At 48.6% G+C, this 26,171-nt stretch overlaps 11 protein-coding genes across 11 annotated transcripts; 4 read left to right on the plus strand and 7 right to left on the minus strand.

Moving 5' to 3' along the window:
- Positions 1–1,696: 1,696 nt before the first annotated feature.
- On the minus strand, positions 1,697–3,182 carry DFJ58DRAFT_746789 (uncharacterized protein; the record flags this gene model as incomplete). Its single annotated transcript, XM_041387488.1, has 3 exons — positions 1,697–2,788; positions 2,842–2,991; positions 3,039–3,182. 3 exons carry the CDS (start codon positions 3,180–3,182, stop codon positions 1,697–1,699), a joined length of 1,386 nt encoding a protein of 461 aa, XP_041242092.1.
- Positions 3,183–5,118: 1,936 nt separating this feature from the next.
- Positions 5,119–6,162, plus strand: DFJ58DRAFT_914988 (uncharacterized protein). Its single transcript, XM_041395417.1, has 6 exons — positions 5,119–5,197; positions 5,248–5,277; positions 5,331–5,516; positions 5,569–5,619; positions 5,668–5,826; positions 5,879–6,162. The coding sequence occupies exons 3-6, from the start codon at positions 5,382–5,384 to the stop codon at positions 6,029–6,031; spliced, it is 498 nt and encodes a 165-aa protein (XP_041242093.1). The 5' UTR covers positions 5,119–5,197; positions 5,248–5,277; positions 5,331–5,381; the 3' UTR covers positions 6,032–6,162.
- Positions 6,163–7,037: 875 nt separating this feature from the next.
- DFJ58DRAFT_465771 (uncharacterized protein) lies at positions 7,038–8,775 on the minus strand. Its single transcript, XM_041380515.1, has 4 exons — positions 8,754–8,775; positions 8,438–8,699; positions 8,235–8,390; positions 7,038–8,175 (listed from the first exon to the last, which is right to left on the minus strand). Exons 3-4 carry the CDS (start codon positions 8,301–8,303, stop codon positions 7,054–7,056), a joined length of 1,191 nt encoding a protein of 396 aa, XP_041242094.1. The 5' UTR covers positions 8,304–8,390; positions 8,438–8,699; positions 8,754–8,775; the 3' UTR covers positions 7,038–7,053.
- A 1,142-nt stretch (positions 8,776–9,917) lies between these two features.
- DFJ58DRAFT_796072 (uncharacterized protein) lies at positions 9,918–10,988 on the minus strand (the record flags this gene model as incomplete). Its single annotated transcript, XM_041390562.1, has 3 exons — positions 9,918–10,677; positions 10,728–10,881; positions 10,984–10,988. 3 exons carry the CDS (start codon positions 10,986–10,988, stop codon positions 10,075–10,077), a joined length of 762 nt encoding a protein of 253 aa, XP_041242095.1. The 3' UTR covers positions 9,918–10,074.
- Positions 10,989–13,951: 2,963 nt separating this feature from the next.
- Positions 13,952–14,491, plus strand: DFJ58DRAFT_842878 (uncharacterized protein; the record flags this gene model as incomplete). Its single annotated transcript, XM_041392885.1, has 4 exons — positions 13,952–13,973; positions 14,016–14,077; positions 14,125–14,283; positions 14,339–14,491. The coding sequence occupies 4 exons, from the start codon at positions 13,952–13,954 to the stop codon at positions 14,489–14,491; spliced, it is 396 nt and encodes a 131-aa protein (XP_041242096.1).
- A 594-nt stretch (positions 14,492–15,085) lies between these two features.
- DFJ58DRAFT_729821 (Endoribonuclease L-PSP/chorismate mutase-like protein) lies at positions 15,086–15,597 on the minus strand (the record flags this gene model as incomplete). Its single annotated transcript, XM_041385799.1, has 3 exons — positions 15,086–15,099; positions 15,161–15,308; positions 15,364–15,597. 3 exons carry the CDS (start codon positions 15,595–15,597, stop codon positions 15,086–15,088), a joined length of 396 nt encoding a protein of 131 aa, XP_041242097.1.
- A 215-nt stretch (positions 15,598–15,812) lies between these two features.
- Positions 15,813–17,497, minus strand: DFJ58DRAFT_796087 (uncharacterized protein). The gene is made up of 7 exons (XM_041390563.1): positions 17,387–17,497; positions 16,883–17,319; positions 16,853–16,857; positions 16,710–16,791; positions 16,104–16,669; positions 15,993–16,049; positions 15,813–15,970 (listed from the first exon to the last, which is right to left on the minus strand). Exons 2-7 carry the CDS (start codon positions 17,109–17,111, stop codon positions 15,857–15,859), a joined length of 1,053 nt encoding a protein of 350 aa, XP_041242098.1. The 5' UTR covers positions 17,112–17,319; positions 17,387–17,497; the 3' UTR covers positions 15,813–15,856.
- Positions 17,498–17,618: 121 nt separating this feature from the next.
- DFJ58DRAFT_685759 (uncharacterized protein) lies at positions 17,619–18,562 on the plus strand. Its single transcript, XM_041383300.1, has one exon. It carries the CDS (start codon positions 17,944–17,946, stop codon positions 18,151–18,153), a length of 210 nt encoding a protein of 69 aa, XP_041242099.1. The 5' UTR covers positions 17,619–17,943; the 3' UTR covers positions 18,154–18,562.
- Positions 18,563–18,589: 27 nt separating this feature from the next.
- Positions 18,590–20,057, minus strand: DFJ58DRAFT_717049 (uncharacterized protein; the record flags this gene model as incomplete). The annotated part of the gene is made up of 4 exons (XM_041384308.1): positions 18,590–19,113; positions 19,168–19,704; positions 19,753–19,851; positions 19,910–20,057. 4 exons carry the CDS (start codon positions 20,055–20,057, stop codon positions 18,590–18,592), a joined length of 1,308 nt encoding a protein of 435 aa, XP_041242100.1.
- A 423-nt stretch (positions 20,058–20,480) lies between these two features.
- DFJ58DRAFT_889980 (carbamoyl-phosphate synthase L chain, ATP binding domain-containing protein) lies at positions 20,481–23,501 on the plus strand (the record flags this gene model as incomplete). Its single annotated transcript, XM_041394727.1, has 11 exons — positions 20,481–20,588; positions 20,626–20,690; positions 20,737–20,887; positions 20,943–21,016; positions 21,126–21,233; positions 21,282–21,304; positions 21,362–21,442; positions 21,503–21,771; positions 21,822–21,967; positions 22,013–22,574; positions 22,628–23,501. The coding sequence occupies 11 exons, from the start codon at positions 20,481–20,483 to the stop codon at positions 23,366–23,368; spliced, it is 2,328 nt and encodes a 775-aa protein (XP_041242101.1). The 3' UTR covers positions 23,369–23,501.
- A 37-nt stretch (positions 23,502–23,538) lies between these two features.
- Positions 23,539–25,774, minus strand: DFJ58DRAFT_717051 (uncharacterized protein; the record flags this gene model as incomplete). Its single annotated transcript, XM_041384309.1, has 4 exons — positions 23,539–23,633; positions 23,657–25,424; positions 25,479–25,586; positions 25,637–25,774. 4 exons carry the CDS (start codon positions 25,772–25,774, stop codon positions 23,539–23,541), a joined length of 2,109 nt encoding a protein of 702 aa, XP_041242102.1.
- Positions 25,775–26,171: the final 397 nt, after the last annotated feature.

Below are 26,171 nucleotides of genomic sequence, written 5' to 3' on the forward strand. Positions count from 1 at the left end.
GCTGGCGATGATGTCATTTTCAACACACAATGCGGAACTGCACTACCAGGTGTGGGATATCCAAGCACAGAAATTGGATGTACAAAAATCTTCTCGCATTTGGGGGGCAATGGATCCGTTCTTCTGGACAAAAAAAGACAAATCCATCGTAGCTGCATTCAAATTTACGCCACATTGCCCCAACTCGAAGTGTCTCTATGAGTTCGACGCGTCGACACTCAAGACTGTCGGAGCTCCTTTCAAAGGGCACACTGAAACCATTCGTCATATAGAACTCTCATCTGGTTGCGCTCTTCTCAGCTCCTCATTCCATATCAAAAATTAAGTCTCCTTCGTCCTCTCCCGATTCAGGCCAACTGGCTTACACGTCTTATGATGAGACCAAGATCTACATATGCAACATTCCAGCCAATATCCTTGCTGGCATACTATCACAAAACTGTTCTGTTTTACAGCGAACCACGCTACAAAAACAGTGCGAGGACCATACTGTCCTGCGTCCAAATTAGTGCAATGAGAAAGTCAGTACTCAGTCCCAACACATCGAAAAATGTGACATTCTGATCTTTCGTAAACAGCGAGCATCTCAGAAGACGACCAACATTGAACGTTGAAGTACCATTCCTCGCAGAAACTGATGCTTTTCGAAGCGAACGTGTATTGCGTGAGTTTCTGCCGTTGCACATGTGTTTGAGTTTGACGACCATGATCCCACCCTTCTTTCTATGGATCGATTCACGCTACTCCTCGTCATAAGGAGCCATGAATCATTTGTTTGCCACTGGAATTTAAGATAAATGGCGCCTTTTTAGTCATGGTGAACTAGAAAGAGTTCATAGTGTGAGAGACTAACCTGCTATGCACTCGATCTCGAATGAAACATCTTTCGGAAGTCGAGCAACTTCAACGGCTGAACGTGCCGGCTTGCATGACGAACCGCTAAAGAACTTGGAGATGCGACTGTCTCAGTAAAAAGGTACGCACTGTAGTCTTGGGGACCTTGCCAACTGAACTCGAGCTACAGCATTGAGATTTGTGAGGGCCTGCTAGTGCTTGGTCTGCTCCTCGATACTGCCTGCATTTTGGAAGGTACGAGGGGGATGTAACCCGAAAAAAAAACGAATTCACCGGCCTAGATGGCTAAGTAATAGGGCCCCAATGGCTGAGGGCGCGTTTGGAGTCGAAACGGATGTGATTGCAGACATTGACATTTGTCGTTTTGTTCTGACAGCGAGTACAAAAGTGATGTATTGTGAGAGACGGAGAGCGGTTGTGTTACAATAGGAAGGCAGACATATATTTTACGAGATGAACGGGATATATGCTTTCGATGCAGCCTACAGGGTCAGTAACACTGTCAAGGTCGTCATGTGCGATGGAGAAGGAGGTGTTAAGGACGAGATGCTGGCCTTCGAATGAGATAGCACTAGTGTTATCAATGGATATCCGAGTAGGAGGAATACAGCAAGTGAGGGCGATTGAACGTGTACTATTATCTGATCAACCTGGCAGGCTATGGCGAATTTAAATGTTTCTTAAGTTCATCACCGAAAGATTTACAGAAGGGAGTCACCCTCTCATACTGAAGCAAGTGTAAACCAATGTCATCATTTCATGAAATAGGTACCCAACGACATGTATGCAAACAAAAGAAAATAGCCTATTGTACATCTACAAGAAAACTGCATCGGGATCTTCAATTATTCGAAGGAAGGAAAAGGGTAGTATATTCTGCATGTTCCTCTTCTGTTGTCCACACTGAATTGTCGAAAACCAGCCTCTCCAAGGTACATTTTGACCGCGTCAAGAATTCCATGAAAGATTCATGCGGCCACGGTCCCGTATGGCTAGCTTCAAGCACCCGAAGGTTTGGGAGTGTCATAACCTTGAATAGGCCAGGATCCCCGGTCAAGTTCCGAACTACGGTCCAAGATAGGTACAAGGATTGAAGATTGGTGTGCGTGACTGGTTCTGCAGTCTGACTCTCGTTAAATAATCCAGTCATCTTCAGCGAAGAAAGATTAGGACATAGACGGAGTATGCGGGTGCCCGAGTGTCGTCCGTCCACGCTGATCTCGAGATGTGTGAGACCGGCCCATGCGGAATCAGCGATAGAATCTAATAGCCGGCGGTTGAACCACACGTTCTTCATGTTAATCGTGCGCAGATTAACCGGTAATTTTGTGAGAGAGCGGTTGATAGCTCGTGCATTATCAGCAAACATGTATTTGCGGACGGTCAGGTCCTTGAGTGCTTGGAAGTTTTCTATCATGAAGGGGCCGTGGCAGGATATAAAGCCAAGTGAGAGAGACGAGACTTGCTGAACGTATGGCTGGAGCAGGCTCTGTAGTTCGCTCCAGTCATTGCCACACTCGAGTCTTAATGAGAGGGGACGTCCTCCCGATCGCTTGAGCCAGGAGTCGTAGCACAAAGCTCTCGTCTGCCAGTCTTCGTGGCTGGAGGCTCTCGTCTTCCAGTCTTCGTACCAGAATTCCACCTGCAGGTTGCACCATAACCTGGGCAATCCCACAGCAATCTCCCTCCATCGGCGACATATTCTGGTCAACAGCATAGGAGCCTGTCTTGATGCATATAGCAGATGCTCGTCTTCGGGAAGACAGTAAAGGAAGATTTCCGAAAGAATTTCAGTCGGGAGGCGGGAAATAAGCGATGGAAGACTTGTGTGGGAAGTCTTGGACTGAACGATATCGGACTTGTGTGAATCGACGTTCGAGGTGACTGTTCCAAGGTCCAAGCCATGGCCTATAATAACGTCCAGCTGTTGAAGCTGATGTGTATTGTTATCTTCAGGTGGCAATACCTCCAAAACCAAGCACTTACAGGTTTCCGTGTCTCATCAGTGGCAGCTGAGACCCATGGTGAATCGACGTTTGAGTTGAATGTCTGCATGTTAACGCGAATGAGGTTGGGATGTTGGAGATGGAGATTTGAAGGAGGAAATAAGTCTACCGTTCGCCAACCGTCAGGTCCCTATTTATATGAACACCTCGAAAGCCACAGGTCCACAACAAACCCACCTTGCTATCGTAGTTTCTCATAGCCGGTCCATAGGCAAGGCACCCGCAATCCACAACTAGAGACCTAGCATTGTTGCAAAGCTGGTCGGTGTGGGCACCTGTGGAACTGTGGAACCGGGTGATCTCGCTCAATGGCTTCAGCATACTCGATCGGTACCACTAGACCAATCAAGACCTTTTATGTCTTCACGACAACTGAAGGTCGTAGAGCAGACTTGTCGATCGAGCTGTGACCATCATTTTCCCTTTGTATATTTGGTGTTGGAGTAGGGGACCCCGGGGGTAGGAGCCGAGTGGCAGCGGAGTGGCAGCCGAGTAGCACTGTAGTTTAGCGAGCCATTCAGTGTCCTTCGGGTTTTGTCGCAGCGTAGTGCTCTTCACCACTTCTTCCCTTGCTCGCGGCAGGCCCACAGTCGTGGATACACCACGCGCTCCAGTGTGATATTTGACAGATATGAAGGTACTCACGAAAATCGATCTGGTTCAATTCGAGTACTATCCTTGGTACCTCTACCGTACGTACTGAATGTTGATATTCTCTTTTCGTCAACCATCTCCCCTTCACTACATTCTTAATACTGACGCTCCTACCCATGACAACCATGACAAGTAATTGGAATATAAGATAACTCGATGAGTGCCGGGGAGTCTCTTATAGCAGCAGGGGTTAACGTCCACACATGATTGCACCATGCCATAGAGAAATTTGAGCGCGAGTCACGTTGATTTGGAAGTAGGTCAGAGTACTGGGCTTTGACTCGTGTGAGAGGGAGTAAAAAAGGACATGCTGTATGATGCACAGCTGTCTGGAAGATATAAATACATAGAGGTGGGACGCGCGCCTATATGCCCATCATCGCTCTTCGTCCTTGCTAGTATCCTGGTAAGATGAAAACCCATATGAGCATCACGCATGGATGAACTGACGGCTGGCTTAAGCAGGCAAAGTGCGGCACTTCAAAGGAGTTAGACTTGAAAGTCACTCAATACCAAGCCTAGCCTTACAGAGCACGAGAAGAACTCGCCGAACATTAACCAATATACTTGCCGGGCCAACCTGTCTGGCGCATACGGCTGTGATGGCTTCCAGGTCGATGCAGCCCGGTGCAGCAAAAAACAAATCGATTCTGACGCCAGTCATGACCTTGGAGGGACATGAACCATGGAAAGTTTCCTGGCCAGATGGCGAACCTCAAGATTTCAAACATGTTTCATGCATTTCCTATTTTCCCGATGGCAAGCAAATGATCAGCAGATCAGGCGATAAGACCATTCGGCGATGGGACCTGCAGGAGGGTAAGGAGATCGAGGAGGTTCGTGAGGTTTGTAACAATGTCAATATGAATGCCGCAGTGGGAGTATCAAGGGATGGTCGATGGGTTGTCACTGCTGATGCAGATGATTGGAAGCTCAAAGTCAGTGAGGTTGAGACGGGGATCGTGAGAACATTTCATGAAGACGAACGGTTCAAAATTCAATGCATCGATATCTCCGCGGATAGCACGCTGTTGGCCGCGGGTGGGTCAACTGTATGGGGTCTGAGTCAAGCGCGGATATGGAACTTGGACACAGGCGAACTCGTGGCTGGTCCATTCAAAATTGAAGTTACCCTCTCAGCACTTCGACTCTCGGAAGACTCCCGGAAGTTGGCGTTGCTGTCATATTCGGGGAAGTGCTTTCAGGTGTGGGACATCCAAACACAGAAATTGGATGTACAAAAATCTTCCACTCACAATGGTCGGGGGTCAATTTTGCCGGTACCGGTATTCTGGACAACAAAAGACAAATCCATCGTAGCTGCATTCAACCTCACTGTTGCAGATGACTGCGCCACGACGATCTATGAGTTTGACGCGTTGACGCTCAAGACAGTCGGAGCTCCTTTCAAAGGGCACACTGATATAATCAATGGTCTAGCACTCTCATCTGATTGTGCTCTTCTCGCCAGCTCCTCCTGTGACGACACCATCAAGCTCTGGGCCTTTGAATCCCGCCAGCTCCTCGCTTCATTCCACGTCAAATATATACTCTCCCTCGTTCTCTCGCCCAATTCACGCCAGCTGGCTTACACGTCTGTATATGACAGCAATATACATATATGCGACATTCCAGCCGACATCCTTGCTAGCGTTGGGCTTGCAGAAGAACCGCAGCCCAGTGTATGTATTTCCCGCATACGTCCATCATTTATATACTAATGTTCTTACAGAAACGTCCACACCGCGCTAGTTTACTCAACGTACGTGGTCCTGCTCTCTCATTCATCTACATCTACACCATTCTCTATTACAGTCCGATGCAACACGTCGTCCCGTGCACCGTAAACCAGTGATAGTACCTGTCATGTCTCCCATCCCTCGCCCACCGAGACCTTTGCCCAGAAGGGACCCGCAAACTTTCCTTCGCTTTCTACGCAACCTCTTTCCCTCCTCTCGTACAGACGCGGTTCGCACCAATGAGCCTCGTAATCCCTTAGACGTATGTTTTTATACCCGTTTGCTTCCCACTTAACTCGACGATTCGCTTGCAGTTCCCAGCTACATCTCCCCTACCGCGTCCACTTACAAAAACAGACGAGAACGTGAGTGGGGACCTTTCATCGTTACATATTGAGCTTACATTCTTCTAGTGTCGACCCACACCAACACCACCCACCACCCAATCCTCTACTATTAAAACTTCTGCAACTCCCGCATCTAGCTTGCATCAACTATCAACCTGGTGGCCCTTTCAGAAAGATCATACATCGCCGGCTATCGTCGATGTTCCTCTCGCGCCGGCCAAACTGGTATGCGCCCCTCATTTTTCTTGTATGCCAAATCTCATCCATCCATATATAGCGGTATGCTACAGCGGGTGCTCCCCGAGATGATGATGACCTGATACGCGATGAAGACTATGTTTCCCCTCCTCCTTCCCCCAATCCCGGCTCTCGTGCACGGATTGTTAACGCCGGACAACATGGAAGTGGCCGGTTTTGTTTATGTTTCTAACTGATCTCAAACTTGTTCCCCGGTATCTCGTAACTGCAATCGTTGCCCCTTGGATGTGTCGTCCTCTGTACACTTATGTGGTCACTATACCAACCAATGTGCTTGAGATATAATCTCCGATAATCGATCCTATCCGGACTCTACAGTAGTCCGAGTCACGAGAGCGTTTGTTTCACAGCGAACTCACACTAAAAAGACAGTGCGGGGACCTCCCAGACTCTCCGCGTCGAAACTAGTGCAATCAGAAACTCAGTCTCAACGGCAAGGTCCTCCATGTTTTGAAGGAACACCTATGCAATGCATCATCGACTCAGAGACGACTGTCTCAATGAAACAGTGATACACCGTAGTCTTGACAACTTTTCCAACTGAACTATAGCTGGCTTCAAGAACAGCTTTGAATTTGTGAGGGCCTGCTTGGTCTGCTCCTCGATACCGCCTGCAAATATTGTGGAAGATACGAGGGAGACACAACCCGAAACAAACACGAATTCGCCAGCTTTGATGGCTTGGGAATAGGGCCTAATGACTGAGGGCGCGTTGGCCGTCGAAACGGATGTGATCGTAGACATTTGTCACTGTTCTGACAAGGAGTGTAAAAGCGGGCTATTGCGGGAGACGAAGAGCGGGTGTCTTACAACAGAAAGGCAGACATGTATTTTACGAGATGGACGGGATATATGCTCTCGATGCGGCAACCTACAGGGTCAGTAACATTCTCAAGGTCGTCGTGCTAGATGATTATGTGCCATGGAAAAGGAGGACGATATGTTGAGGACGAGATATTAGCCTTCGAATGAGATGGCACTAGTGTTGTGATCTGGATTGTAGAACATATATGATTATCGGAGCAACCTGGCAGGCTATGACGAATTCAAACATCCTTAAAGTTCGTCATCGAAAGGAGACATATGTTTACAGAAGGGAGGCATCCTCCGATGCATGGGTGTAAAGCAATATTCATTTCATGAAATAGGTAGCCAACATCTATTTAAGCAAAAAAAAAGTCGCCTATTGTCCATCTACATGAAAACTGCATAGGGATCATCAATCTTTTCGAAGGAAGGAAAAAGGGTAGCATATTCTGCATGTTCCTCTTCTGTTGTCCACACCTCACTGTGGAGAACCAGCCTCTCCAAGGTACATTTTGACCGTGTCAAGAATTCCATGAAAGGTTCATGCGGCCACGGCCCCCTATGGCTAGCTTCAAGCACCCGAAGGCTCGGGAGTGTCATAACCTGGAATGGGCCAGGATCTCCGGTCAAGTTCCGAATTTCGGTCCAAGATATGTGCAAGGATCGAAGGTTGGTGTGCGTGACTGGTTCTGCAGTCTGACCCAGGTCGAATGATCCAGTCATCTTCAGCGAAGAGAGATTAGGACATAGACTGAGTATGCGGGCGCCCGCGTGTCGTCCATCTACGCTGATCTCCAGATGTGTGAGACGGTCCCATCCGGAATCAGCGAAGGAATCTAATAGCCAGTGGTTGAACCACACGTTCTTCATGTTAATCGTGCGCAGATTAACCGGTAATTTTGAAAGAGAGGGGTTAATAGCTCGTTCGTAATCATCAAACACGTATGTGTGGATAGTAAGTTCCTTAAGTGACTGGAAGTCTTCTAACATGAAGGGGCCGTCGTGGGATATGAAGCCAAGTGAGAGAGATGAGACTTGCTGAACGTATGGCTGGAGCAGGCTCTGCAGCTCGCTCCAGTCATTGCCACACTCAAGTTTTAATGAGAGGGGACGTCCTCCAGATCGCTTGAGCCAGGAGTCGTAGCCCAAAGCTCTCGCCTGCCAGCGTTCGTGGGCGGAGGCTCTCATCTGCCAGTATGGGTACCAGAATTCCACCTGCAGGCTGCACCACAACCTGGGCATTCCCACAGCAATCTCCCTCCATCGGCGACATATGTTGGTCAACAGCATAGGAGCCTGTTTTGATGCGTTCACCAGATGCTCGTCTTCGGGCAGACAGTAAAGGAAGATTTCCGAAAGAATCTCGGTCGGGAGGCGGGAAATAAGCGATGGAAGACTTGTGTGCGACTGAACGATATCGGCCTTGTCTTCGACAAGTTGCAGCTGACGACAGCTAACACTGTTACTGACGATCTCAAGGCCAAAGTCCTCGCCTATAGCCACATCCGACTGTTGAAGTAGAGATTTATTATATTCAGACGCAAACACCTCCAAAATCAAGCACGTACAGGATTCCGTGGCCCACCGGTGGTAGCTGAAACCGATGGTGAATCGACGTTTGAGTTGAATGTCTGCATGTTAACGCGAATGAAGTTGAGAAGTTGGAGATGGAGATGGAGATTTGAAGGAGGAAATAAGTCTACCGTTCGCCAACCGTCAGGTCCCTATTTAAATGAACACCTCGCAAACCACAGTTCCACGACAAACCCACCTTGCTATTGTAGTTTCTCGTAGCCGGTCCATAGGTAAAACATCCGCAATCCACAACTAGAGACCTGGCATTGTCACAAAGGTGGTCGGTGTGGGCACCTGTGGAACTGTGGAAAAGTAATCTCGTTCAATGGCTTCGGCACACCCGATCGGCAACCACTAGGCAATTCAAGACCTTTTGTGTCTTCACGACGACTGAGTACTGAAGGTCAACTTAGGTCATAGAACAGACTTGTTGATCGAGCTGTGACCTTTATCTTTCCCTATAGTAGCCTTGTGTTTTTGGTCACATATTTGAGAAGCGTGAAGATACTCACGAAATTATTTGTTCAATTTGAGTCTCCTTGACACCTCTCCACATCGCTACTGTACGTACTGAAGGGCCAATTCCCTTTTTGTCAACCGGTTCTCCCCCACTACATTCTTAGTACTGATGCCTCTGCTCATGCCAACAGTAAGAAGTCACTGGAATAAGATGACTCGATGGCTGTCGGCGAGTTTATGGCAATGGAGGTTTACGGTTTACACATTGTTGCACCATGACATATGGAGCTTCGAGCGCACGTCACGTAGATTGGGGAGGAGGTTGGAGTACTAAGCGTTATGTCAAAAGGAGTAAAAAAAGACATGCTGTACGATGCACAGCCATCTGGAAGATATACATATAAAGAGGTGGAACGCACGCCCATATGCCTATCATCGTTCTTCGTCTTTACTAGCACCCTGATAAGATGAACGCCCATATGACCTTCATGCATGGATGGCCTGACGATTGACTTAGCAGGCGATAGCTAGCACGTCAGCTCTCGCATGAGTGAGAATTGAAAATCACTCAATATCAAGCCTAGTCTTACAGAGCACGAGGAGAACCCACCGAACACATCCATTATTAACCGACATACTTGCCAACCTACGGTCTAGCAAATACAGTTGTGATGGCTTCCAGGTCGACGCAGCCCGGTGCAGCAGAAAACAAATCGATTCTGACACTAGTCATGACCCTGGAGGGACATGAACCATGGAAAGTTTCCTGGCCAGATGGCGAACATAAGGAGTACAAAAATGTTTCATCCATCCTATTTTCTCGACAGCAAGCAAATGATCAGCGGATCGAACGATAACGCCATTCGGCGATAGAACCTGCGGGAGGGTAAGGAGATTGAGGAGGCTCGGGATGTTTGCGAGAATGGTATAAGTGCAGTGGGGTATCAAGGGATGGTCGATGCATCGATGAGTTGTCACTGCTGGTTGTTGGAAGCTCAAAGTCAGTGAGGTTGAGACGAGGATCGTGAGAACATTTCATGATGGTTGGATCAACTGGATCGATATCTCCGCGGACAACACGCCACTATATAGTAGGCGCGTCGATTAATCTTAAAGCGTGGATATGGAACTTGGACACAGGCAAACTCATGGCTGGTCCATTCAAAATTAGAGATGATATCAGAGCTGGCCTAACTGCAAACACTTCGACTCTCGGAAGACTCTCGGAAGCTGGCAGTGAAGTCAAATTTGGTCCAGGAATCGGAGCAGCCACGGTACCGGTGCCTTCTGCAGATGCTGGGATGTCCAAAAACCAATATCATCATTTCATGGAATAGGTAGCCAACGACATCTATGCAAACAAAAGAAAATAGCCTATTTTACATCTACATCAAAACTGCATCGGGATCTCAATAATTTCGAAGGAAGGAAAAAGGGTAGCATATTCGCATGTTCCTCTTCTGTTGTCCACACCTGACTGTCGAAAACTAGCCTTTCCAAGGAACATTTTGACCGCGTCAAGAATTCCATGAAAGATTCATGTGGCCACGGCCCCCTATGGCTAACTCCAAGCATGCGCAGCTTCGGGAGTGTCATAACCTGGAATAGGCCAGGATCTCCGGTGAAGTTCCGAATTACGGTCCAAGATAGGACCAAGGATTGAAGGTTTGTGTGCTTGACTGGTTCTGCAGTCTGACCCGGGTTAAATAATCCAGTCATCTTCAGCGAAGAGAGATTAGGACATAGACTGAGTATGCGGGCGCCCGCGTGTCGTCCATCTACGCTGATCTCGAGATGTGTGAGACGGTCCCATCCGGAATCAGCGAAGGAATCTAATTGCTGGCGGTTGAACCACACGTTCCTCATGTTAATCGTGCGCAGATTAACCGGTAATTTTGAGAGAGAGGGGTTGATAGCTCGTGAATAATCACCAGACATGTATTTGCGGACAGTCAGGTCCCTTGAGTGCCTGGAAGTCTTCGATCCTAAAGGGGCCGTCGTGGGATATAAAGCCAAGTGAGAGAGACGGAGACTTGCTGAACGTATGGCTGGAGCAGGCTCTGCAGCTCGCTCCAGTCATTGCCACACTCGAGTTTTAATGAGAGGGGACGTCCTCGCGATCGCTTGAGCCAGGAGTCGTAGCCAAAAGCTCTCGTCTGCCAGTCTTCGTGGCTGGAGGCTCTCGTCTTCCAGTCTTCATACCAGAAATCCACCTGCAGCTTGCACCATAACCTGGGTAATCCCACAGCAATCTCCCTCCATCGGCGACATATTCTGGTCAACAGCATAGGGGCTTGTTTTGATGCATACACCAGATCCTCGTCTTCGGGCAGACAGTAAAGGAAGATTTCCGAAAGAATCTCCGTCGGGAGGCGGGAAATAAGCGATGGAAGACTTGTGTGCGGATTGTTAGAATGAACGATATCGGCCTTGTCCTTCGACGAGTTTGCAGCTGACGACAGCTAACACTGTTACTGACGATCTCAAGGCCAAAGTCCTCGCCTATAGCCACGTCCGACTGTTGAAGTAGATATTTATTATTTTTCAGACGCAAAACACCTCCAAAATCAAGCACTTACAGGTTTTCTGTGGCCCACCGGTGGTAGCTGAGACCGATGGTGAATGGATGTTTGAGGTGACTGTTTTCAAGGCCCCAAGCCTATAATGACATCCAGCTGTTGAAGGAGGTGGTTATTGTTATATTCAGACGCGAATACCACCAAAACCAAGCACGTACAGGTGTCTGCGGCTCACCAGTGGTAGCTGAGATCGATGGTGAATCGACGTTTTGAGTTGAATGTCTGCATGTTAACGCGAATGAGGTTTAGAAGGTTGGAGATGGAGATGGAGATTTGAAGGAGGAAATAAGTCTACCGTTCGCCAACCGTCAGGTCCCTATTTAAATGAACACCTCGCAAACCAACAGTTCCACGACAAACCCACCTTGCTATTGTAGTTTCTCGTAGCCGGTCCATAGGTAAAAACATCCGCAATCCACAACTAGAGACCTGGCATTGTTGCAAAGGTGGTCGGTGTGGGCACCTGTGGAACTGTGGAAAGTAATCTCGTTCAATGGCTTCGGCACACTCGATCGGCAACCGCTAGGCCGTTTAAGACCTTTTGTGTCTTCCACCACGACTGAAAGGTCATAAAACAGACTTGATCGAGCTGTGACCATTATCTTTCCCTATAGTAGTCTTGTGTTTTTTGGACAGATATTTGACTGGCGTGAAGATACTCACGAAATTATTTGTTCAATTTGAAGTCTTCCTGACACCCTCTCCACATCGCTACCGTACGTACTGAAGGGCCAAGTCCCTTTTCGTGAAACCGTTTCTCTCCCCCATTACATTCTAAGTACTGACGCTCCTGCTCGTGCTAACCGTAAGAAGCAACTGGCATGAGATGACTCGATGGCTGTCGGCGAGTTTATGGCAATGGTGGTTTACGTTTACACATTGTTGCACCATGACATATGGAGCTTCGAGCGCACGTCACGTAGATTGGGGAGGAGGTTGGAGTACTAAGCGTTATGTCAAAAGGAGTAAAAAAAAGACATGCTGTACGATGCACAGCCGTATGGAAGATATAAATATAAGAGGTGGGACGCACGCCCATGTGCTCACCATTGCTCTTCATCGATGCTTCATCCTTGCCTAGCATACTGGTAAGATGAAAACCCATATGAGCATCATGCATGGATGACCTGACAATTGACATAGTAGGTAATAGCTTGTGCGTCAGCTCTCGAATGACTGAGAGTTGAAAATCACTCAATACCAAGCTTAGCCTTACAGAGCACGAGGAGAACCCACCGAACATTAATCGACATACTCGCACTTGCCAACCTGTATGGCGAATACAACTATTATGGCTTCCAGCTCAACACAGCCCAATGCAACAGCAAACAAATCGATTTTGACACCAGTCATAACCTTGGAGGGACATGAATCATATGTGCTTTCCTTGCCGGATGGCAGACATCCCGAGTACAAAGAAGTTTCATCCATTTCCTATTTTCCCCGACGGCAAGCAAATGATCAGCGGATCAGACGATAAGACCATTCGGCGATGGAACCTGAGGGAGGGTGAGGAGATCGAGAAGGCTCGTGAGGTTTGCGAGTATCGTATAGAAGCAGTGGGGGTATCAAAGGATGGTCGATGGGTTGTCACTGCTGGTCGTAGGAGCCTCAAAGTCAGTGAGGTTGAGACGGGGATCGTGAGAACATTTCATGATGATGAAGACGATTGGATCAAACTGGATCGATATCTTCCTCGGACAACACGCTGCTAGCGGGTGCGTCGACCGATCTCAAAGCGCGGATATGGAACTTGGACACTGGCGAACTCATAGCTGGTCCATTCAACATTAGTGATCATGATGGTTATCCTGTAACACTATCATTCCGACTCTCAGAAGACTCCAAGAAGCTAGCGGTGTTGTCAGATTGGGGGCAGTACCTTCAAGTGTGGGATGTCCAAGCACAGAAATTGGATGTACAAACATATACTACTCCCCACAGCGCAGTGTCAATTCAGCAGATGCCGGTCTTCTGGACAACAAAAGACAAATCCATCGTAGCCCCATTCAAATTCACTCAGGCTGATGACTACTTTGTCTGGACAATCTATGAGTTTGACGCGTCGACGCTCGAGACTGTCGGAGCTCCCTTCAAACACACTCGTCCCATCATGGGGTCTAGCACTCTCATCTGATTGTGTTCTTCTCGCCGCTTTCTTCTATGGACGACACCATCAAGTTATGGTCCTTCAAGTCCCGCCAGCTCCTCGCTTCATTCGACGTTAAATCTCCTTTCACCCTCGTTCTCCTCGCCAGATTTACGCCAACTGGCTTACACGTCTGACGATGACAGCAATATCTATATATGCGACATTCCAGTCGACATCCTTGCTAGCATTGGACTTGCAGAAGAACCACAGCCTAGTGTATGTATTCCCCGCATAGATCTATCATTTATATGCTAATATTCTGACAGACCAGTAAATTTGAACGTTCACGCCGCGCTGGTCTACTCAACGTACGTGGTCCTGCTTTTTCATTCATCTACACTACACCATTCTCTATTACTACAGTCCGATGCAGCCCGTCGCCCCGTGCGCCGTAACCCAGTGATAACACCTGTCGTGGCTCCCATCCCTCGACCTTGCCTACAAGGGACCCACATACTTTCCTTTCGCTTTCTGCGCAAGCACCTTTCATTCTCTTCTCGTACGGACGCCGTTCACACCGATGAGCCTCGTAGTCCCTAGACGTATGTTTATTTTGCCTGTTTGCTTCCCAGTTGACTGAATAGTTCCCTTGCAGTTCCCTGCTACATTCCCCCTGCCTCGTCCACTCATCAAGCCAGACGAGAACGTGAGTGGGGCCTTTCATCATTACATATTAAGCTTACAGTCTTCTAGTCTCAACCCACACCGGCACCACCTACCACCCAATCCTCCACCATCAAGACTTCCGCACCCTTCACATCTAGCTTACATCGATTATCAACCTGGTGGCCCTTTCAGAACGATCATGCATCGCCGACTATCGCCGATGTTTCTCTCGCACCGGGTAAACTGGTACGCACCTCTCATTTTTCTCCTCGTATTCCAAATCTCACGCATTCATGTATAGCGGTATGCTACAGCAGGTGCTCCCGGTAATGATGATGACCTGATACGCGATGAAGACTATGTTTCCCCCTCCTCCTTCCCCCAATCCCGGCTCTCGCGCACGGATTGTTACGCCGGACAACACGGAAGCGGCCGGTTTTGTTTCTGCTTCTAATTGATCTCAAACTTGTTCCCCGGTATCTTGTAACTGTAATCGTTGCCCCTTGCATGCGTCGTCCTCTGTACACTTATGTCAAATTCATGGTCACTACATCCCCTAAGGCGCTTGAGATATATGAACAATTTCTGATAATCGATCCTATCCAGACTCTACAATAGTCCGAGTCACGAAACTGTTCTTTCCGACAGCGAACCACGCTACAAAAACAGTGCGAGGACCTCCCGTACTCAGCTGTCCTGCGTCCAAACTAGTGCCACTAGAAGGTCAGTGCATTAAAAACGTGACATTCCGGTCTTTCTATCTAAAAGCAGAGGGACAGAACTTGTCAGAACGCCGGCAACCTTGATAAAATGTCGTGATCTCTTTGTCCACTCTGAGCCCGGCAGTAGCAGTATTACACGGGATTTGCCATGCAACGTCCAAGTACCATTCCTGTTTTCTAAATTAGCCATAACTGATGCTCTTCCAAACGTGTATTGCGCGAGTTTCTGCCGTTGCACGTGTGTCCGACGATCATGATATTATGATGATTCCAGCCTTCTTTCTACGTATCAATTCACGCTACTCCTCGTCATAAAGAGTCATGAATCACTTGTTCGCCACTGATTGAAGATAAATGGCGCGTTATTGGTAAAATAACAGGAGTTCATGTGAGAGACTAACCTGCTATACACTCAATCTCAAACAAAACATCTTTCGGAAGTCGAGCAACTTCAACAGCTGAACGTGCCGGCTTATGTTCCGAACCGCTGAAGAACTCCTCGTAAATTTTGTTGACGGTGGCAAAGTGCTCCATGTTTTTAAGGAACACCTATGTAATGCATCATCAACTCGGAGACGACTATCTCAGTGGGAAAGTAACATACCGTAGTCTTGACGACCTTGCCAACTAAACTAGAGCTGGCTTCAAGAACAGCCTTGAGATTTGTGAGAGCCTGCTTTGTCTGCTCCTCGATACCGCCTTCGACTATCTGCATCGTGGAAGGTACGAGTGGGATGCAACCCGAGACAAAGACGAATTCGCCAGCCTTGATAGCTTGGGAATAGGGCCCAATGGCTGAGGGCGCGTTGGGCGTCGAAACAGATGTGATCGTAGACATTTGTCGTTTTGTTCTGGCAGCGAGTGCAAAAGCGGGGGTATTGCGGGAGACGAAGAGCGGTTGTCCTACAATAGGAGGAGAGGCCCAGCACGGAAAAACGAAAGACCTTGACAAGCGGATTGCACCCAACATCAATCGATTCGATTTTGATATGACCGCACAAGTGACGATAACCCGAAAATGACCAAGCGCTACACATCCATGAGAACTTGTGATAAGATAAAATTGCGTTGATTAGCGTAGTACTACAGTCAAAGAGTTACATAGATACTACTTTCACAACAACTTTTTCTCCCTTCACCTGTCCACTCCGCACTACATTAAGAGCCTCCTGGCAGCGATCTTGTAGTGATCCTTGATCAAATAGGCGAAACTCGATTGGGTTGAATGATGACTTCCTCCAACAGTCGAGGGAGAATCTTCGGCATCAGGTTATCACGAAGGTACTCATTCTTCTGCGCCAACTTATTGAGGTACTTGATCAAAACCAGTCTCAAGATACTCACCTGTTGATACAGCAGCGTCCTCACGCCTACAAGTTTCACCGAATCTGGGAAGGGATTTCTGTCGGCCGGTAATTTCCATCCACATTGCGCGTCTTTCCCTGCAACATGCCTGGTGCCTTCCGTCACTGGCAATAGCATGGCTACCACACCGTCGGAGCTAATGACACTGGATATGCTCTTGAGCGTGCCCTCTGCGCTGATGCAGTCCAAAACAAATTGGACATTTTTGCCTGCGGCGAGTAGAATCTTTTCGGACATGTCGTCATCGCTGTAGTCTACGACATGGGCGGCGCCAAGAGACTTGAGGTAGGAATGCTGACGAGGGGACGCGGTTGCAATGACCTGCTTGTACCCAGCAAGGGCCAACAGCTGAACAGCGTATTGACCAGACGTAGCTCCCGCACCATAAACAAGGATCGGAGTCTCTGCGTTGGGAGGTGGTACAGAGAAGGGTAACGTTGGCGGAGCAAGTCCCAAACAATCGAACAGCGTGTAAAATGCAGTTATGAAGTTGTCGGGAATTGTTGCAGCTGCTTCGAGCGAGTAATTATCGGGGAGCTGCGAGTCTGGTCATCACCGGCATTAAAAGCTTAATTTATTTCAAACCTTGGGCGCAGGTGGAGCTTTGTATGATTGCAAGTTCTTGTAACCCCTTCGCCTTCGATCCTGTCGTTGCAAATGCGCAAACCTAGAAAAAAAAGATGGGCATCAGAGTTGTTCGTTCGTCTCGCACAGATATTTATGCTCGCCTTGTCTCCCGTCTGCAGATCGGGCCACACCAGAGCCGACAGCTTCTACAATTCCACTAAGATTGAAGCCTAGAACGACTGGGTATTCGCCATTTATGTTTCGACCATAATCGGCCATGTATGTGTCAAGGGGTATGACTGCGCTGAATGCCACTTTTACCATCACCTCACCGGGTCCAGGAGATAGTGTTGGGACCTGAATAACAGATGTGATGCCAACGGCTGTACTCGCGAATGCAAGATGAGTTTGTGATGACATGGCAGTAAGTGGGAGGTCGATGAGTCGGAAGTAGTGTATCTGATGTTGGACGTGTGCTTTTATAGTCAAAGGCGACACAGCGATGCTCTGTCGAATTCTGACGGTCCAACCAGATCGGTGCTCAAGCGCTCACGAGTCCAACAGGCTGAAATCGCGATGATCGTAAGTCTGCGCCACTGACACTCGTATCACTTGATGGATCCTTCAGCTAGCGAGTGATGTCGATGATGACGAGTCAGCATTACTAGAAAGTATGGCAAAAATTAGTCACGGACAATTCGATGCTTACGAAGATCATCATTAATCACTAAGGTGATTCCGTGAACAACGGACGCTTATGAATCATACTGTACTGTCGTGTCGAGCAACATAAAATATTAGGAAATGTTTGTAAGGAGTCTCAAGAACGATTCTGAAGCAGCCGCTTGAATCTGAACATGTTTGGTCCTGTTTATTTCAGAAGGTGTTGCCAAACACTTGTACATAGTTTCCCTCGCATAGCTTGCGGCATTGTCTGCACAATGCAGCATTTATTTCCTCTTCTAGTACTGTCTCCATGGATTTCGCCTCTCGGGATCGATTGCCTGTAGATTGTTATGGGTCCAGATATATTCCGCAATCCAAATTTCCCTAAAAAGGCTAATTTGCTTGAAGACGGTCAACACTCGATTCTTGATTTCCAGACACTCTCCGTCGTCAAAGTACCCAGCACCCAAATACTTAAGCAGCACGATGTCCGTCACTTTACTCATCCGAGTCATCAGCACTAGCACCCTCAGCCTCCGAACTAAATATCTGAATCGCACACTCGTCTCCAAACAAATACTCTGAGATGTCTTACACCACTCTTAACATTAACACTCACTTCTCCCTCTTCGCCCCCTTGCCCGCGTCTTCAAACTTATTCACTGTCTTCACTCAAGCACAGTCTCCACGTGAAACGCATGCAATGTATGCAGAGGTCCGCCAGGTGCTTGGCGCTTCCAACGGGCAAAGGAAGCAGGGCAAGAGCGCGCTGAAGAAGATCTTCAGTGCCAATTAACAAGTATCTACAACACGCGCCTTCAAGCGCATTATCCCATCCGAGATCAAGCTCTCTCGCTCGATGTGACGAGATAATTCTCGTCTTCCGAGCAACTCCACCAGAGCGCGGCCACTGCCCTCTCAAACAACTGTATCGGCCAAGCGCAGGCACAACCATCATAAGCCGTGCACACCCCTTCATGCACATTCGCATTTAAAAACTATCTGACGTGTGGATCGCGTCGTAGAGCGGGCAATTCGGGAATAATCTGGATGACTGAGGAAGATGGCAGCGCTGCATACTACTTACTAGAATCCAAAAGACGCGTCGGATGCAGTCTTCTGGTCTCACTCCGATATCACTTCGTATCCGGGACTTGCTTCGAAATACCAATGAATTAATTCAATGCCAATAAAAATATGAGATATGTGAATGACATGAAGTCAAGGAGACCTCAACGCATGCCACCAGGAGTGGGTGTAGGTGAGACCATATCGCTGCATGTTAAGATTGCAGGCATAGGCATTCTCTGCCCCATTTTTGGTGCGCCAGATGTTGGCGGTTCGGGGTTGGGGCGGTCGGGGGGTGTTACACACGGTGGAGGTATATCATCTTCCTCTGCTACATCTTCCTGCTCTGCCTCTACGGATATCCGCGGTGGACGTGCTTCCACGATCCTCGAAATCTCCTTAAATTCTTCCTCGCCCGTCCAGCTCCCAACAATGTCCTCGAGGTCTTCATACCCCTTGGCTTTAGCTGTCCTCGACTTCAGCTGGTGTGCATCCGTCTTTGACACCTCTGAGCGTGTACCCTTGAATTGGGTGACACAAAATTTCGTAGAGGCCCAGTAATTATCCAAGTATTTGCAGAGGCGCAAATATGAAGGTGAAAGTGTCGATTCAACATCTCGAAGTGGTGTTGCGGAGAAACACGATGGATTTGACTCGGCCGCAGTTGCAATCATGACCGAGTCTGCGCCTGCATGGAGTATAAGAATATATGAAATGGGATAACCTCCACAATTGAACTCACCGGTAATGTCCCTAATGCGCTTTGCATCTTCCACTCCTGTACAATCTCCATTTTGAATTACCGCCACGTCCAAACCCAGCCCCTGCACAAATTCAACGATCTCTTTCAGCCTCTCAACCAATGCTCGCTCTCTCGGCCTCATGTTCCTCGTCCGACAGTGTATTGTGATCGCATTCACACCTGTCCTCGCAATCCTTTCTACCAGCTTCTTCGTCTCTTCCTGAGTTGATAGTAATCTGATCTTCGCCGATACACTGATTTCCCTTGGCAATTCCCTCCTCAGAGCCTCCAGTATTCCACAAAGAAGGTCAGGATTCGTCAAGAGAGCCGCGCCCATCCCAGAGTGTGTGCTGAAGGGTTTCGGACACCCACAGTTGAGGTCAACGCCTGAAACATCCTGCATGACGGTTTTTGCTGCCTGCACCGCAAGCTCGGGGTCAGCGGAACCGATTTGGTATATTAGGTATGGTTTTTCGAGAGGATGAGTCGTGAACATTGCGCGAGTCTTGCCGTTGTATGAGATGACACCGGTAACAGCTGAAGAAAATCAGTTGATCAGTGGAAATATGAAGAGGTCACACATACGGTCAACCTCGCGTTCTGCATGTAATATAGCCTTGTCTACTATTTCAGGGCCCCAAACAAGCGTCGCGCCATACTTGAGAGCCATTAATCGCGTTGGTACTGTGATTAAAAGCTGCATTAGCTTGGATCGGACTGCAAATACAGAACCGGCACGTACGAGCACCAGATCTAACCATTGGTGCGAGAAACATCCCATTTCTGAAGGAATCTGGCGTAAGATGGTCGATTCGCGGACGTTTGGGTGGTCGTTCCGATTCGCCCTGAGGCCCAGGGGTTGGTGATGTTGAGATTGGGCGACGAGACATCGCACAGGTCAAGAGCACGGAACTCGGTAATATGTGCAAAAGTTTTGAATGTGCTCTGGATGAACAAACGAGTCGAACGAGCATGAAAAATTACGATACAGTCGGCTGGATTCCAGTTAGACCTGACTCACTTGGCAAAGTTACAGTGGAAGTGCTCAAATGTTGAGATGAAGCCGAGACGTACACTTTCCACGTGACTGGTTCGCGGAAGGACCTTCAATTGAAGTTCTAGGTCCGAGACTACTTATGATTGACCTCTCTTATTAATTGAAATTGCGTTCAAGGTCCAAGAGCTGATTCAAGCAACGCGCGGAATGATACCCACAAATCGAGCAGCAGCCTCCTCTCTCCTACGCTCTTCCACCCATGTTTATTCCATTCCACGGACCTTCTTGGCCGCAGACGTGAGCAGTAGCACGAAATATGCACGGACATTACAAACGAAGGCTTCTGCGATCGGAGCTATGTCACAACCTAGAATGTTGGTACAGCCTGCTGTTTCACGGAGAAGATTTGCAACTGCCGTTCAGAGTACGTGGTCTTCCCCCTCTGTGTGAAATGCACTTAGCTTCATCTAGATACCTTGTCATCCGAACGGAAGCCTCACTTTGACAAGATACTGATCGCAAACAGGTGGCGTTCAAGTCCTTCTCGCTTAACTCGCCTAACCTGTCCTCAGGGGGGAAATTGCGTGCCGCGTGATCCGCACCGCAAAGAAGCTGGGAATAAAGACTGTAGCAGTATACAGCGAAGTTGACGCCAACTCGCTGCATGTACTGGAAGCAGATGAAGCCTACTGCATCGGCCCTGCGCCTTCAGCTGAGAGCTATGTCCGTTCATAATTCCACTGATCTAGCAGTCTTCTGCTGACGCTGGTTTACTTAGTTACGCATGGACAAGATCATCGATGTGTGTCATCGAAGCGGAGCTCAGGTTGGTTCAGTCTCAAGTTCTGTCATGTGAGACGGAGCTTGACTTTGAACTTGCATTGTACCAACTACAGGCTGTCCATCCGGGGTGCATAGATTATTTCCCCGTTCGTGTATGGCAAACTGATATCTTTGTTAGCTATGGTTTCTTGAGCGAGAATGCAAAGTTCGCGGAGCGACTAGCGGAAGAGGGCATCGTTTTCATTGGTCCTCCCTCCAGCGCTATAGTTAGTATGGGTTCGAAAAGGTGAGTTCAAGCACTTTCGATGCCAATATAGAACTAAGCTTTCTTCAGCGAATCTAAGAATATCATGTCTGGTACGATGCATCTTACAAAGTGCTCCTGAAAACATGATATACAACTCTTTTCTGCAGCCGCCGGTGTTCCGTGTGTGCCAGGTTATCACGGCGTGAACCAAGACGTTGACCTCTTATTTGCAGAAGCCGAGAAAATCGGTATGCACCTTCATCCAGCCGTTCCCAAAACCTTCCCGTTAAGCGCGTTATGTCACACAGGTTACCCAGTCTTGATTAAAGCCATTCATGGTGGTGGTGGCAAGGGCATGCGTGTTGTCTCATCTGCATCTCAGTTCAAGGATGCTCTCGCTAGCGCGCAGCGTGAATCCTTGAAAAGCTTCGGTGACGCAGATGTACTTGTAGAGAAGTACATTGAGCGTCCCAGACATATTGAAGTGCAGGTATTTGCAGATACGCTTGGGAATACTGTGAGTCTTTGGGAGAGAGACTGTTCCGTTCAAAGGAGAAACCAGAAGATTATTGAGGAGGTAGGTTTAAAAGTTATACCAAAAGTGTATAAAAAGACGATCCTTGATAGGCCCCGGCACCTGGCTTGAGCCCCGAACTTCGTGCAGACTTATCAGCGAAAGCGGTTGCTGCTGCAAAGGCCGTGAATTACGTAGGTGCCGGGACTGTGGAATTCATTTTCGACAACGATACAGAGAAGTTCTACTTCATGGAAATGTGCGTACCTTTTAGTTGTGCGGCACACTACTCATGAAATCTCAGGAACACCCGCTTACAAGTTGAGCACCCTGTCACAGAGATGATCACTGGCCTTGACCTTGTCGAGTGGCAACTGGAAGTCGCGGCTGGTAATCCTCTTCCACTTTCGCAAGCACAAATCCCTCTCGTTGGGCATGCATTTGAGGCGCGGATATATGCCGAGAACCCTCGGAACGATTTTCTACCTGACTCTGGGCCATTACTGTACCTTAGCACCCCGAAACCAACTCATGTCTTTGCCCCTCCTATCCCATCACTCCCCCACAACGATTCGTGCTCAGAACTGGACTCAGTGAAGCGATCACCTGATACCTCAACGCACGTGGCACCGTCGATGCGCTTAGAGCAAGGGTTCACGCAGGGCGCACAGATTGGTGTATTTTATGACCCGATGATTGCCAAGCTGGTGGTACACGGACGCGATAGGACCTCTGCGCTTCGTGCTCTTCGTCGTGCGCTTGAAGAATACAAAGTAGTCGGTGTCTCGACAAATGTTGAATTTTTGAGAATGCTCGCGGGCAACGGCGCATTTATTAATGGAGAGGTTGAAACCGGCTTCATCAAGGTATGCCTATTCATTTCACCCTCTTGTTCAATCTTACAGTATCCTATGAGTAGAAGCACTACGAAGACCTTTTCCCAGCTGTCGAAAGTCCCTCAGCCGAGTTACTGGCACAAGCAGCACTGTTCATCGCACTACGAGAACATCCGATTCAGCCTACAGGCCTTTCCACACCATGGACAACACTGACTTCAAGACGCTTTGGCGGAGATGTTTACGAGCGTACCATCTCCATCCAACCAGATGATGCCTCTGCAGATCCCACCCGAGTTTCTTTGAAATCCATATCTCTAGGTCACTTCGACATAGCTGTTCACTCTGCTACACCAAAGACATTCACAGGTGTCTCGGCTCGCCTGGTTTCGCCTACAACATTGAGTACGACGCTCAACGGAGCTTCGACAGAAATCACAATTGTGTCGCAGCGCTCGTCTCCTTCCCACCCTGCGTCACGCGCAACGAACACCATGGAACGCCTACACGTGTTCTCGGCGTCGGGAACCAAGACTACGTTAGCCATTCCACCTCCTGCGTATCTCCTCTCTCTCGGCCAGGATGTTCTCACCTCATCCAAGGGTGCTTTGCGTGCGCCAATGCCGAGCTTAGTAGTAGAAGTGAAAGTCAGCATCGGCGATCGCGTTGAGAAGGGTCAGCCAGTAGTGGTGTTGGAGAGTATGAAGACGGAGACTGTGTTGCGCGCCGAGGTAGCGGGTGTTGTGAATGCGGTGGGGTGTGCGAAGGGGGAGATGGTGGAGGAGGGGCGGGAGTTGGTTGACATCAAAGAAGATGAGTTGTAGGTGTGGTTTGAGTCCTATTTGTATTTTAGTCGATGGATTTTTGGGAGTAAATCGTCTTTACATGCTCTGGACTTGAAATTTCAAGTCAATACTAACCAAGCCTTGGGGGACTAGCTATATACGAGATGAAACGCGTATGAAGCAAGCTTGTAGTTCTGATTGAGACATAACTAGACCCTCCCATATGGAGTCGGACTCTCTTCAATTCTCCCTGCTTTCGCCAGCTGACTTCCGATGCCAATCGTATCTTGCAAAAGATCTTCCCCTAGAAGCCTGAGCTCACCAGACCTCTCCCGTGCTTGCGCTGCGCAGGGGGGATACCAAATACAGTCTCTTCCTGGATTCCCAAGCTATCGCTATAGCCATCACCATCACCATCACCATCAACAGAATCAAAACTATCATCAAATCCATCCCCATCGTCTTCCACGGCGCGTGCAAATGGATGCACCGCACCGCCTTCGTCGCCAAAACCCCCTCCGATCGAATCACTGGAGTGGTTTGAATTCGACGAGCCGAATGAATCGTCTGGATCCTGATTGCGTGCGGAGGCCATTAGGAACGCAGTCGATGGCTGTCCTGGGTGGGAAGACTCGCCCAGAGAGTCTGAATCAGAGTCGGAGTCTGGACTAGGATCGACTGGGTGCAGTGTACTGAGCTCTTCTTGTTGAAAATGGAAAGGCTCGGGGTATGGATCGGGAGTGTGGAGAGCTTGTGGTTGAGAAATAGGGGCAAGCCGTACTGTTTCGAGACTTTGGTGAGATGTGACTGAATGTGATTTTGATGTAGAGGCGGATTCAGATATGATGAGTCCTGTCCTGCGCATTATGCTTGCATAACTTGAGCTCGTATCCTTGCTGTCGTGCTCAGAGAGATAAGCATGACGGGTATATCGTGTTATGGATGGTGGGGTGGGAATCGTAGACATGGTATCGTCTGTGCCTTCTGGAACGGAGTAACCAAATTTCTTGAAGCCACCACACCGGTCTACGGTAGCACTACTTCGGACGGAACTGTGATCAGATTGAACATCTCCAAGAAGGTCGCGACGTATGCGCTCTGCAGCTTCCTTCCTGGGTGTCCTTCCCAATGCATGGTGTAAGTCCTTGCCTGGTGTCCGACCAAGTGGAGGTAGCAGGCCCAGTCCCACGCTAGACCTCGGTCCGCGCGGAAATGCCACCGTCCGCGGTGGCGAAAGACCACGCATGAGTTCTGCCGAGTCATCGAAAGAGTCGTTGAACTGATCAAATGGTCTATTTGAATCATCGGATGGTCTCGTTAGAGATGGTATATCTAGCATGAATGACGAATTAGAGGTGGACGACAGCGGGGGGTATGGCTTGTGCGGAGAGCGCTCATATCGTTGCCTCCTAGGCGATGGCAGTGGGGGGTCTGGATGATTGCGTGGAGGAAGATATGCGTGTAGATGTTGTGGGATCGCTACGGGTGTCTTAGGCTTAACTTTCAGTGGAGATACCCTTGCGCTGGCTGGGATGCCACGAGGGGTGGGGAGCGCGCTGGGCGGAACCCGCAAGGATGGAAAATTAGGCCGTGATGTACTCTGCGAAACGGAATGTCCAGGCGAATAATCCCTTGACTTTCCCTTGTCCAAAAATTGCTGGACAGTGCTTTCTTCCTCATAAGCAAAGCTGTTGTAGGTAGAATTTTGGCCCGCTGAGGTCTTGCTATCCTCCCCAATGGTAAAGTTTTGTAGCTCGCGATCAAGCCGGACAAGTGGAGATTCTAGTGACGCACTCCAAGAAGGTTGATCACCCATAGTATCATTGCCAGTACGAGCTGGGGTAGATGATACTGCATTCGATGGCATGAAAGAGGATTCAGATGCAGTAGAATTTGGACCGTAGGTGCGATTGCGATGATGAGAAGGCGTTGTATCATCTTCGGTACTGAACAGAGAAGACTCCTCTGCGTCGGGCCGGGTAGAGGAACTTTCGGCCTGGGATATTGCTTCTGACTGCTGTTCATGTAAAGAGGAGTAGTCCTCATATGTAGGAATATGTACTTGTGCAGCTTTCTCGTAAAACGATGTCCAGAACTGAGATAACATAGTAGGTTTCATCGACGAGAAAACAGGACAAATCAAACTTACCTTTGCAGCTTCACGAACGGGTTCTGTGCTCACAGCATATCGCTTCACGGCTGGTAGCAACTTTGTGGCCATGATATTCTGAATCTTTGAGAAATTCGTGTCGATGTTCTAACGACTTTATCAGTGTTGAGCGGTAATAAGCACATAATTAACACCACCTGAAGTTTAATAGTTATCAGCTGTTCGATCTGATCGATCTGGTCATTGACAGATGCATTAGTGTCGAGACCTGCAACATCTATGGATGTAGGATCAGCGCTAGCTTGCCAGCGCGGAGGATTCGGGATGATGCTCATCGTCGCGGATATCTAAGACGCGTCCTGTCACATGTGACATATACGTGCTTCATGTCACGTTCATTCGACCCAACTTTCTCAACCTTAGTGTGTATGTGATGTTATATCACCATCACATCAAGTGCGCCGTCCATTGAATGTAGTGTCTTCTACATTAAATTTGCCCTATGCTTCCCTTTTTTTTGTGTATCTTCCGGTATGATGGCCCGATGACCGAGGTGCATATACTGAGGACGAAAAGGAGCAGGATTAGGCAACGAGGAATGTGGTTTGGAGATGTTGCAAGGGAGTGAGTGTTATCAGTCAGGGACAGGTGAGTTGCGTTTGCGCCGCTTTGGCCCATTATTTCTCGTCTGACTTCTTTGGTGCCATGCCGACAGAATGAGACCTTATTGGA

This window comes from Suillus subalutaceus, assembly GCF_016647625.1.
Source record: "Suillus subalutaceus strain FC151 chromosome Unknown DFJ58scaffold_79, whole genome shotgun sequence".
NCBI classification, from domain to species: Eukaryota; Fungi; Basidiomycota; class Agaricomycetes; order Boletales; family Suillaceae; genus Suillus; species Suillus subalutaceus.